Here is a 12,945-nt window from a genome sequence, read left to right as displayed (position 1 = left end):
TGGTTGAGATCATTCCATACTTCTACCCTCCACTTCTGTCTGCTGTGACACTTCTGTTCTTTGGCTGCTCAGTTCTGATTTTCTTTTGATTGTGAGTTTGGGTATAACTTCAGGGCTTGTAGGAATGGAAAGGGACATCTTAGTGCCACAAAGGAGTAAGATAATACTGTTTTTAAGCCTGACAATTTCATATATCGGGGGGGGGACAAACATGTTGTAGTTTTGCTTTTTGAAAGAAAGTAACCCTTGATGGGAAGGGACAGACATGGGAAAGAAAATTTTAGCCAGGGCAGTCCTGTTCAAGAAGACAAATACTAAAATATTAATGTAAGTGGAAAGAGATAAACAAGAACACTGCTCAGTTGGACAGTACTGCCTCTAGTATACCTCAGTGTCCTTGTGTGGAAACACAAACCAACTGCTGTCTTGAGAAAGCATTGATATTTAGGACTCTTCTCTCACCAGCTTCCACACTGTACCCTGTTACTTGCTCATTATTCATCTTTTTTTTTCCCAGTGAATTTCTATGGTAATTGCTGTTCTGTGAATAAACTCATCTAAAAATAAACAGGACTAAATTTGGATTATACAGGAACTGTTGATTATGCAGTCTCTTGCTCCTGAATAATCTGTATAATGTATTCTGGGTACAGAGGACAAATTTTATTTATTCATGAGCAATAACTACAACTTTTTTAGCATTTAAATATTAATGTGAAACGTTAAATTATGTAAAGTTCTTTGCCACTGAGTGAGTATGGTGACAGTATGTATTTTTCCCATTACAAATTTTTTTACTCTTTTAATTTGTGGTGGGTTATTTGCATAATTTAGGAAACTTCTGCTGTTGCTAAAGCTGCTTTGTAGGAGTAATGCCATATCTGCATGTTACAATGGTCAGGAACTGTAGAATAAGGGATAGTTTTTCTTTTGATATGAGAAAATAGTAGAACTTGTGAATGGGCGTGTTTCAGTGGATCTAGTTGAAGCACTTTGAGGCAAATATCCCTGTGGCTAAGAGTAGTGGGTTTGTTCCTACTTGGTTCACTGTAGTGCCTGCTTTGGCTTGACACACTGCAGAATGAGGTAATTTACCCAACAGCACCCAGACTCTTGAGTGTCTGTTAGAGTTGGTGCTTATTGAAGATCAGCAGTGCAGTTGCTGTTGTGCTCACAGGCAGCATAGAGTGTACTCAGAGCCTGTTGCCCACTGGTTCGTTCTAGTGGTTAATGTTCTTTTCAAATTAAAGTAGTAGTTTCGTAATGAAGTGGGAAACAGCTTAGAAAACAACCTATCAATAATAAGGGACCTTCATTTATACACTCACAAGTGGTAAGCGAGCACTGGGTTGTGGATCACTTTGGCTGTGTTCAAGTTCTGAGCATTGGGGATGAGACTGTCTCTGCCCTTGGTGAGGAACCTGTGACAGAAAAATGTGCTTCATATTGAGCACAACTTTGGACTTGTCGTGTTTGTGGTGTCACAGCTTTCTCCTCTTCTGCCTTCATCAAAATGTACTACCCTTCCATACTTTTTTATTCTCCAGAAAGCTGGCAAGCAGTTCTGCTGAGGTGAGGAGTGTGTTGGGGTTTTTCCCATGCGCTTTAGCATGGCTGCCCTCTCCTGGTTCCTGTCTCTCCCTGGAGAGATTTGAAGATGTTTTCAGGTGGGCAGTTTCCTAAGAAAGCAGCTACTGCCCACCTGGAATAAAGACAACAGTGAGTGAGCATGCAGTAATAGCTTGTCTTGTTGGATGAATGGCTTGGAATAAAATTAGTGGAAATGCCAGCTTTACGGTAGATCTGAAATGATCTCTTTTTTGCAACACTGATTTTAGAAATATATTCATACAAATGCTGTTTAGCTCACTGATCATCACATTCATGTGGTCATTAAGCAGACTTTCAGAAGTTGATCAGCACTTTTCTTAGTTTTATAATATAGTCCTCTGAAGCAGTAGGATGGCTGGTGTCTAAAGTTATTGCCTGTTACATATTTATGAGCATACAGAAACTGAAGGAATGAGGGGAAAGTTGTCCTCATGTAAAATGTATTTTCCTGCAATATATAAGCAAGGTAAGTGTTAAAAATCAAGGGAAGTCATCAGTATACTTATGGTATTCTGTCTCCTAGTATTCATAAACGGTTGTTCAAAGATGTCCTTTAAGGTATTGCTAAACACAATCAGAAGCATTTTGTGGTGTTGCCTCTGCTATTGGGAGAGCTGATAGTGCTATAGGAACAGTTGATGTGAATGTACCCTCAGTACATGATCTGCAGGACAAGACAAAACCATCATCGTTCTGTGAATGTTGTGACTGAAGAAGCTGTTGCAAATTGGACTGTGAGAGACTGAAAGAAATGAACAGAATATAAATCCCATATTCTAACAATGTATTGAATAACTTGGTTTATACAGATTGTAACAAATGGCTTTGTGTAATCTCATTCTTACTTTCAATATCTGCCAATGTGAGATCTTGACTGTCCTAATTCACTGACCAAATCTCACATTAAATACAGTATGTGGTCATGGTACATGTGCATACGGTAAAGGTCTGATCAGAAGTGTGGCTCTGAATAGCGTCTCTTTGTTTCAACAACCTTCTCGTATGACAGCTGCTAGGACTAACATAGAATGTGAAGAAATAATATGCTCAAGATAGAATGACTGTTTTCTTTCATTCTTCTATTGCTGTTTGCTTTGCCATCACCTAGATTTCTTGGCTCTTACACTAGCTATGACTACTTGAAAAGGAACATCAAGTGGTAAGACTTGTTGATGTGAGGATGTTTTCAGGTGTCCTCTCACTGTTACATTTCATCACAGGCATTATGTGCAGTTAAAATTTCAAACACACAAATTCTAAAAGTAAGTGCAATAAAGATATTGCAGTCCAAATTTACAGGTCTTTGTGAAATCAATAATTTCCTGAAATAAATTTGTGGATCAATACTTCTAGCATAAGAAAACTGTTTTGAAAATGAGATTTTAATATTATCTACACTATGCACATAAAGCTAGTGAAGCTTAAGCTGATTACATTTCTAATTAAGATGGCATTGTTCAAATACTAGGTGTATTTAGAAACGTTGTACTAGAGTTCATTGTCCCATTGGCTAATTATACTTTTCCAAATCTACCTACCCACCCCAGAAAGAAGTGGATTTATATTTTTCTTTTGAAGACTCATTAAATTAGAGAAAACTTTTTAATTTAAATTACTCCAAATCAAGTTGAAAAATTTAAATCTTGTAGGTAATTGCGCAAATACACCTGAAATGTCATCTGCCTTTTGTTTGCCTTGGTTTGTGTTACTAATCTTCTAAAGGTCAGTGTTGTCTTACTCTCTTGTGCTTATCAATAAATGCTTTTATACTTGAGACAGGATATTCCAGAAAATAATGTTTTAATGTTTATAGGAAGAGATGGAAATGAGATGATTAAAAAAGAAAAAAAATAGCAGTGAATGCAGAAGCCATAAGGAAACCAAACAATCAAATGTTTGTTTTTTAATTTTATTTCAACAGGGGGAAACCAACTGATACTGAATCAATGGATAGGCCTGTTGGTGAAAAACGCTATGAACCAATCCCTCAAGTTACAACTCCTCCTCCTGCTCCTTCAGTCCAGTACACACAGCCACAGTCAATTAATAGCCCTGTCCTGTCTCTCCCAGCACATCACAAGCCTGCACTTTCGGAAGGTGAGCAGTTGGAAAGCTGACCTGTCTTTGTGGTAACAGCTATTGCTTGTCAGGTGCTTGTGGGGTTGCTTCAGCATGTTAGCATGGTAGCTACGTTCTGTAACTGAAACTTGGAATAATTATTATTGAAGATAGTTTTTTTCCTGTAGCGATATTGAGTTTTTTGAAATTACTTTGTGATTCTGTCTGAAACCGTAGCTTCTCGGTGTTGGTGATACCTGTAACTGTCTTAGCTGACTCAGCAAAGATATAGTAAAACTTGCAGTACTTGAAAAATATACCTTTCTGTTCTTTGGACCAGAATTCTTTAGACGTGAGTAATAGTTGTAGGCTTCTAAAAAGTGAAGAAAAAGTTGTTTTCACTTTCACATTGAGAGGATTGCCCATTTCAATTGAGTTTTCTGGTTTGTGCAAGTGCACAGTGGTCTTTCAGTGCTGGCTTTCTGGTTTTTTGATCATGATATAAACTAGTCTAACCTTTTTATTGAAAGGTCATACCCTTGTCTCCAATATATCTGTTTAATGAAGTGTTAGTAACTTGCATTAGCATACACAGAAGGACAGTGATCTAGTGGAGCTAAGCTGAACCTGTATATATTTTACATAGTAGATTAAGAATTGACTAAAATACATTCTTATACCAGAGTGTATGAGACTAGAAATTTACTGACAAGTTCTGGCATTTTTATTTGCATTGCAGTTAATTCTGTGTCTGACCCTCCTCCACCTCAGAATAAATCATCAATTTTCAGATCCTCTAGAGAGGACACTGTGCAGTCCACTTTTTATCCTCAGAAAAGCTTCCCTGACAAAGGCCCCGTTAATGGAACCGAACAGATGCAGAAAACAGTCACTCCTTCTTACAACCGTTTTACAACGAAACCTTACACTAGTGCTGCAAGACCCTTTGAGCGCAAGTTTGAGAGTCCTAAATTCAACCATAATCTCTTGCCAAATGAAGCTCAGCATAAACCAGAGTTGCCATCAAAATCTTCAAATTCTCCTCAACCAATTTTGAAAGCACACAGCTCTTCGCAGCCTCCGGAGTTTGAGAGTGGAATGGATACCTATGCTGTACAGGTCGACAAGCCTAAATATCAACCAAATAATGTTAATGCTGTGCCTAAAGCCATTCCTGTAAGGTAAGCTGCTGCTCTTTTTCTTTCAGTTAGTACATCAATAGGAGATCATTTGTTACGCAGCTTTTTTAATGTGCTTCCAATCTCTGTTGATGTTGAAAGATTGATACTATGATTCTAAAATTCTGCCAAAAGGCATTAAAGATCATTTGGATAGATCAAGTATGTCCTATATCCCTGTACCATCTTGCATTCTGTTGTTGGAAAATGGCATGGCTTTCATTTTCCATTTCTCATACTTCAGTTATGAATCTTTTGATAGATGGTAGTCATTTGTCCTCTCACTTCTCTTTCTAGAAGGTGGAATTAATTTTTAAGGATAGCTGTTGCACCAAATTGTATTTGTTCTGTGTGCAAAAGGGATACTTCAAAAATACCTGTAAAAGGGGGAAAATAAATTCAGCAGTTTAATATTGGTTCTCTTTACTATGAGACAAATCAACAGCTGCTTAAAAGCAGATCGTGCTTGCCTAATATGCTTTAACTATAAGAACTGTGTCAAGAACAGATAGTATTACAATCTTAAGCTATTTGCTGACTTGTTAAATTTGCAGAACAGTTTAATTAATGTTTTATTTCAAAAATAATAATAATTAATGAACCAGACTTGAAATTTTGTTATTTGTTCTTCAGCACCTGAGAAATGTTTTATACTACATAGTTCTATAGAGTGCTAAAAATTGCAAATTTACTGGTTGTTTGAGTGAAATTCCTTAGAAATTGTTTTGAAATCTGCTCAGACTAGCCATCAATGTCACATATTTCTCTTCAGTTATAGCCTGGGAAAAAAAAATGTGTAATTTTTTTTTTTTACAAACTTTGTTTTCAATGTATAGATGAGTAGAAGGATTTGGTGTGACTTGAATAGGAATTACTACTTCTTCTGGTATTAAAGTCAGAATGGAGTTTTGAGACAAAAAATAAACTTTCAGGTGTTAATGCCATTTAGTTACACGAAGCTGAAGTGTGTTGCTGGGGTAAGCTCTCTGTGTATAATCCAGGAGCAGGCATTTGAAAACACAAGGTTCAGGTCTGAACTCTTGCTTTAACTACTTCCTGAACGTTTTCAGAGTTTGTGGGCTTTGGTGGTGGTTTGTTTTTTTGGGAGGAGGGAGGGTGTTTGTTTATTTTTGGGTTTTTGTTGGGGTGGGGGATTTTTGTTTGTTTGTCTTGTGTTGGGTTTTTTTACTGAAAATGTTTTGTCATGGCAGAATTTGATTGTGCAAGACAGCTAAGGTGAAAGTAGTTCAAGTGTGGGGGACATATTAAAGTTTTCCTAAAAATTGGTGCTGGCCTACCCTGGACTGTGCTCTGCTAAAATGTTAGAGGGAAGTATGCCCCTGACTTTCAGGAAGGAAATATCGATAAAACTGCCAGGCTTTCTGTCTCTTCAGCCCTTCAGCACTTGAGGATGAGGAGGAGGAAGACGGACACACTGTTGTAGCCACAGCAAGAGGTGTATTTAACAGCAACGGTGGTGTATTGAGCTCCATAGAGACTGGAGTTAGTATTATTATACCACAAGGAGCCATTCCGGAGGGAATAGAGCAAGAAATATATTTTAAAGTCTGCAGAGACAACAGTATACTTCCACCTTTGGATAAAGAGAAAGGTAAGAGCTAGCATAGCACACTGTTCTATTATTTAATACAATTTTTTTCTAACAACAACAAAATAGAATATGTCAATAACTGTAATGTGCTTCAATATATAATATAGATTTTTGCATGAAGATACAGAGTACACATCTCACAGGGCGTGTAAGGGAAGCAATATTCTACTTAATACTGAAAGCGGCAAGCAAGGTGGAGGCCCTGAATTATAACATGAGAATATTTAATTTGTAGACTTAAGTACTAATTTAAAACTTTCCTAGTGCACTAAGAGTCTTTGAAATTGTAGATGTCTAGGGATTTATTCTAGACATTCTGAATAGAAATATTTCTTCATCTCAGAGTTAAGACCAAAAGAATTGCAAAGCACATGATTTAAACTGCTTTGACTTGAGTTAAATATTTGGACTTTACTTCAACACTTTTAAATACTCAGCTTTTTTTTTTTTTGTTGTTGTTTCTCTAAAGAAACAGCTTAACTGTTAAAAAAATTCTTTTATATAAATACAAGTATATTCCTGACTCTTATTAATAAGGGTTGAGTAGTGTATCAGTTGAGCAATTTTTTCTTTTATACCACTGGTCCAGTGTATGTGCATTTTCTAATCTGTCAGATTCCTAATTTCATCAAATTGGTAAACTTAAGGTGTTGCTCTAACTGCAAATTTATAAAATTATTGCTTGCAATCTGCAGTTACTTTATATAAACATAGCATATTCCTCACCTGAATAATGTTACATTAACATTTGGAGTTATAGCTGAAAATAGACCTGTATGTTTGTATACTTTCTTTTGATTGTTGGGATGATGGTCATAGTCTCTGGAGTTGCTGAAGGCTTCATTCAGCCCAGTGTGCCATAAATCCAGAGAAGTAGAACATGGCAGCTTGAGTACAAAAAAAACCGTGAACAAGACTGGTTACTGATTTGGGGATTTGTTCCTTTTGATGCACGTGCTTAGAAATTTCTGGAAAAAAATTCCCAACATGATTTAATCATCGCAGTTTATCCTTTTGCATTTTGAGATTGTAGCATGTTCTACTGAAAAGTCACTCGAGTGTGAGAAACAATATTGCAAAGTGCTTTTCTTTACTGACAGGTCAAAATGTTGATATTTTTCTCCCAATCTGGTTGCTGAGTAGCTGTGCATTGTAATTACGTAATACTTTGAACCTATTTCAAGAAAAATCAGTAACATTTCTTTCTCTTACCTATAGGCGAAACACTTCTTAGCCCCTTGGTAATGTGTGGGCCTCATGGACTGAAATTCCTGAAGCCAGTGGAGCTCCGCCTGCCACACTGTGCGTCTATGACCCCTGATGGTTGGTCTTTTGCTCTAAAATCCTCCGACTCCTCGTCGGGTATGCTGTCCTCCCTCTGTCCTTTTGGGGCTTTTGGGTGCTATCGTATAATTTAAGTTATTTTGGCTAAAGGTGATGCTGTGTAATATAAAAACTCAATCATTGTATTTGTGTCAAACTCTCCCATTTCACTTTCATTACAAATGTCTTTCTTACATTTACTCATGGTGCAAATTCATAGCTAAAACCATGATAGCAGAAAAAGAGTAATATCTCTAGTCTGTTAAATAGTATCGTATTTTTCTATTCTGTCTTCTTTCTTGAGGACTGCTACAGCTGAATACACTTGAAATGATAGTCGCACTAAAATTGAGAGGAAATGAATATGTACCTCTGATTGGCCTTTGTAACATAACTAGTGTTTGTCTGTTGCTTAATTAACCATATAGGACTCTGACAAATCTTAACAATCTGCATGCTCATAAATCATGATTTAATGCGTGTTAACTGTTTCCATGTGTGCAAGTTGATGCTAACAGTTGGGTCATTTAAGAAAACTATAGTGTTCAGTAAAAGCATTTACAATTTATTCTAATGTAGCTGGTTTTTCCACAAGACTCTTCTTGCTTGCTCCTGCCTATTTCTCCTCTACTGCCTTTTATCCGGAAGTCTCTGGTTGATAGTAAAAGTTGCAACTAGGTTGCAGTTTTATTTACCTATTCATTTTTACCTCACTGTGGCTTTCTGGGATGAGAGAGAGAATGTACTGGCTGAAATTGTCAGTGAGGAGCCTAATTGAGAATTCTGGGCAAGTTTCAAGCAATTTCATGAAACGGCTGTGAGGTTACAGAGATTTTAAAAGGAATGTTTGCACATCTGGAGAAAAAGTCTTAAGGTTTTATTCACCTACTTTAAAAATTTCTGTGGAAGGTTCAAGCCATTAATGTGTGCATTTGTGATGTAAGTACTGAGTGAACGATGTACTTCTGTATACAGCATTTAAGCCACCATGTATGCATATCTTCTGTCACTAATGTATCTATCACTGTCAACACCAAAGCACTGATGCTTTGAAAGATTAAAGCATCGATTCCCCTTCATGGGGATTCAGTAATCTAGAGGTATTAATGGCAATAATTTTTAGTTGTTTTTTATAAGCTATTATATGCATGTGTTGCATGCATCTATTTAACAATGTGTGTATACGTGGCAGTGTTAAAACACGGGCTCACAGTGATAGGGTCCCAAAAGATATGACAACTATGTACAAAAATGACACAGCACTTCCTTTGTAACTTAATAGCACCTGTTCATGAACTTACTTGAAGTGAAGGGAGAGGGCTCAAGTGATCCAAATAATAACTAAAGTTTCTGAGACATTTTTCTCCCTTTCCAAAGTGGGATGTATGTGTGCACGCATGTGTGGATGAAAGCAAGAGCGTGTATATTTAAACCCTAACACTTTCTGTACTGTAAATATAACACCACATTCTGTTAATCTGAAATGGGATGTATATCATAACATTGCTCTTTTGAGACAAACTTTAAAATTAGGCAATTCTGTCTTATGATATGTAAGTAGACCATACTGTGTCTTAAATAAATAATTGTTTTCTCTCTTTCTAAATTAGTTGGTTATGGGACTCTGATTCTTGAGGTGGCTTTATTATAACAGTTTATGCAATTCTGGGTTTTTTCTCTCTTCAGTCGTCCGCTCTACCTCATCTTTTTTCAATGTATCCATGTTCTGTCCTAAAAGTGACATTCATTTGCACTTACTAACATCCTTTCTGCCACATTTAAGCCTCATACATTGGTATTGTACCATTAAACACCTTCAAAAGCTTGAATGATTCTGGTATTAAAGCTGACCAAGGAAAAAAGTTACCTTCTATGGCCACACCTATTAGAACGTAAAAATACAGAGGGATCTCCTTTTTTATTTTCCTTTTCAAAGCAGTTGTATGTAAATATGGGAAGAACATCCTTAACAGCTAGAGGTTGCACTGGCTACAGTCTAATCCTTACTATGTATTTAGGAGGAAAGGTTGGAAAAAAGTCTGCCTATTTCACGTGCAAGACTAGGACCTGACTGTCCTACAGTCCTGTTCTACCCTTCTTATATATTTGATCATATGAGTTTGAATGGAATTCCCTGAATCTGTTAAAGGAAAAAAGTCTCTAGCATTATTGACGGTTTTGACTGAGATAAATAGCCTCAGCTGGTTGCAGTAAATTTGTTTGCATTCTCTAACTATACGCTGTCCCTATTCTTTGTCCCTGCATCAGATGTTGCCATTGCTCAGTGCATTGTGTACTTCATTTTGTTTTCATGAGTTCTTCAAGAAAATTACATGGAATTTGTATCATCCTCACTTAGTACAGAGGTCTCAGTTGTTTGCAGTCTGTGTGACTGGGTTCTATAACTTGTTGCACATTTCTCGAGGCAGATCTGTTTTGGCCAAGCTATTTAATGTCATTTATCTGAAAGGCTTAAGCAACTTCAGTGCATTTTTCACTTTCTACCATAGTAGGATGATGACACTTCTTGTGTAGTGGCAGCACTTTGTAGTGATTTTAGGTGGGTAAATGAAGAATACCGTCTCCCTTTAAAAGAGACAATTGGCTGTGCAGATGGAATGTAACCTTTGTCTGGTGAGATGGCAGCTGATGACATTCCCTTCTAACAGATTGTTACCCAGAACCTTTGACCACAGGTAGATAGATCTATTGTAAAGATTTTTATGTACCAGTTAACTGGAATCCCTTTCAGAACAGCAGTATTTCAGGCTTTTAAACAAGTCCACTGAATGTAGCTGCAGAATGACTACAGTCCTGTCTACAATCATTTTCATCATAGAAAATAAAACTACCAGTGTGTCATAGAGCTTAGTTACAACATGACTTCTGATTTGCCTTATCTATGTTCAGAACTGTTCCAAGACACTTCAGATTCACCCTACCCACATTAGCTTTTAAAATGTCTTATTTTTTTCCTCTGGCAATTTAGGAAAGAGCCAGTGACCACAGTTTCACTGTTAACAATTCTCCAATGGAAAGCACTATGTTGGTACTGTAGAGTAGAATGAGTTGTACTTAACAATTCTTGAGTGCCACAGCATCTGTTTTGAATAATTGATCTGTCCTATGTTATATGAAAATAAAGGGATTTTAAAAATTAATAACATGGAAACTGCAAGGTTTTTTTAAAAAACAAATGAAACAGCAACAACAAAAAACCACCCCCAAAACAGGTGTTGCTTCAGAACTTTAAAGCTCCTGTCCAAAAGCTTGGTTGTTTCAAGATGTACACTGTGTGACAGCAGATACTAAACACCAGCATTGTGTTTTCCTCCCACAGGTGACCCCAAAACCTGGCAGAACAAGTCTCTTCCCGGGGATCCAAACTATCTTGTTGGAGCAAACTGTGTCTCAGTCCTAATTGACCACTTCTAAACAATAAGTTAGCTGATTGAGTAAATAATGTGAAACTGAGATGGACCTTACATATAAACTGAACCACTCTATCAAGTATTAACTGTCCTATAAGTGATAATGGATCTTAGTTTTTAAGCATCTTGCTTTAACTAACAATGATTTAGCAAGTACACTCTTTGAACCATGGTCACAATACAATGCCACAAGCAGGGAGTGTACAGTGGGAATAAGGAGGGGTTTTGCAGGTTCTGTATGCTTTGGTTTGGTTGTTCTTGTGTGGTTTTTTCCTTTTTTTTTTTCCTTTTTTTTCTTTTTGTTTTGTTAAAGGACACTACTAGTATTTTGTTGTTATCTGAATGAAATTGTACACAGAGGAACAAAATTTGGTTCATACTGCAGTATCGAAAACACAGATTTTGGCCTGCGTTTTTACGACTGTGTGTTTTTAACTCACAAGACTACATTTTGGTCTCTGGTTTTTAAAAGACTTCTGGTGTACATGTCCAATGAACAGTCAACTCGGGGTAGCACAGCTTAGATGTTTCTTCTGCTGAGAGATAATGCAAACACATCTACCTAATGTATATGGAAACATTGTGCTGAGAACAGGGGGAGGGGAAAAGCATGTGGGATGACTATGGTTCAGTTGCCTCTGTGGATTTGTAAATTAACCACATTATTACAGACCTATTAACCAGCAGGGATGCCTTACCCTCATGTTTTTAATGATCTTAGCTCTCATAGTTCTCTGTATTAAGTTTGTATGGCTTTTGTGCTTACCTAGATAATATATCATGAGAGACTGGGGGGGTGAGGGGAACAACAAAAAAAAATTTGTGAGTTTGGTTTAGAGGATGAGTATTGTTTGTGTTCATCAGCCAGAAGAGAACCAGAAGAAAATGATGGTATGTTTTCTGCTATGCATTTGAAAATTTATAGATGTTATAGACCGCCTGTATATAATGCGTGCATACCACTTTTGTTTTTGGTTTGTAAATTAACTTTTATAAGCTTTACCTTTTTATATATATAAATATATATAAAAACAAACAAAGTTTCTTAAGGATATCTTTGTATTCTCATACCTTTTGAGCCTTGAACTTTGACATCTGCAGCAATAAAGCAGCATTTCTACAATATACGAACGAGGACATTTTTTAAAAATGCACAAAGTTGTTACCTTTTAAAGTGCTGCATTTAAAGAATATAACTCGGAATTCTCTACTTTGATTAAATTCTTGAAAAGTATCCCTACTGTAATTTGTCATAAGGATGCTGTATTATGTGCCCTGAAATGTATTTTTTTACTAATAGACAATTTATTACGGCACAATGGCACTACTACTGTTTAGATAATATACCACTGCATTCTGTTAATGAGTTATTAGCTATTCAGGTGTGGCTGATTTTTTTTTTCTCTGCAGTTATTAAAATTACACGTTTCTAAATATACAGAATAAACCTGTTTTTAAAATAATAAAGATGATTGTAGTACCTCGTTGTTTCTGAAATGCATTTATGTGAACGTGACACAGTCCATTTTGATTTTATTTTTTCTGTGTAAACAGACAGCTGGATTCTGCCATATGTTCATACATGTAGCAGAGCTCTTTTGTGAAGTCAGTTGGAGTTGTCTGCAACAGGCCTTCTGAAATTCAATGGAGCCATTGGAATTAGTCAATACAAGTAGGAGTGGTAGACCTATCACTGTTACACCTATTCTTCCAAATACTTTGGAAGTGTTCT

At 36.6% G+C, this 12,945-nt stretch overlaps 1 protein-coding gene across 1 annotated transcript in view; it reads left to right on the top strand.

Moving 5' to 3' along the window:
- TJP1 (tight junction protein 1) overlaps nucleotides 1-12,697 on the top strand; it is a 161,251-nt gene extending 148,554 nt beyond the window's left edge. Inside the window, 5 exon segments of the mRNA XM_032699759.1 lie at nucleotides 3,533-3,708; nucleotides 4,409-4,850; nucleotides 6,242-6,459; nucleotides 7,678-7,821; nucleotides 11,123-12,697. Coding sequence (XP_032555650.1) covers nucleotides 3,533-3,708; nucleotides 4,409-4,850; nucleotides 6,242-6,459; nucleotides 7,678-7,821; nucleotides 11,123-11,217 — 1,075 coding nt within the window. The 3' untranslated portion in view covers nucleotides 11,218-12,697.
- Nucleotides 12,698-12,945: the final 248 nt, after the last annotated feature.

This window comes from Chiroxiphia lanceolata, chromosome 12 (genome assembly GCF_009829145.1).
Source record: "Chiroxiphia lanceolata isolate bChiLan1 chromosome 12, bChiLan1.pri, whole genome shotgun sequence".
In the NCBI taxonomy this organism is placed as follows: domain Eukaryota; kingdom Metazoa; phylum Chordata; class Aves; order Passeriformes; family Pipridae; genus Chiroxiphia; species Chiroxiphia lanceolata.
Note: the sequence above shows the minus strand (reverse complement) of the source record. Positions and strands in the feature narration are given on the sequence as shown.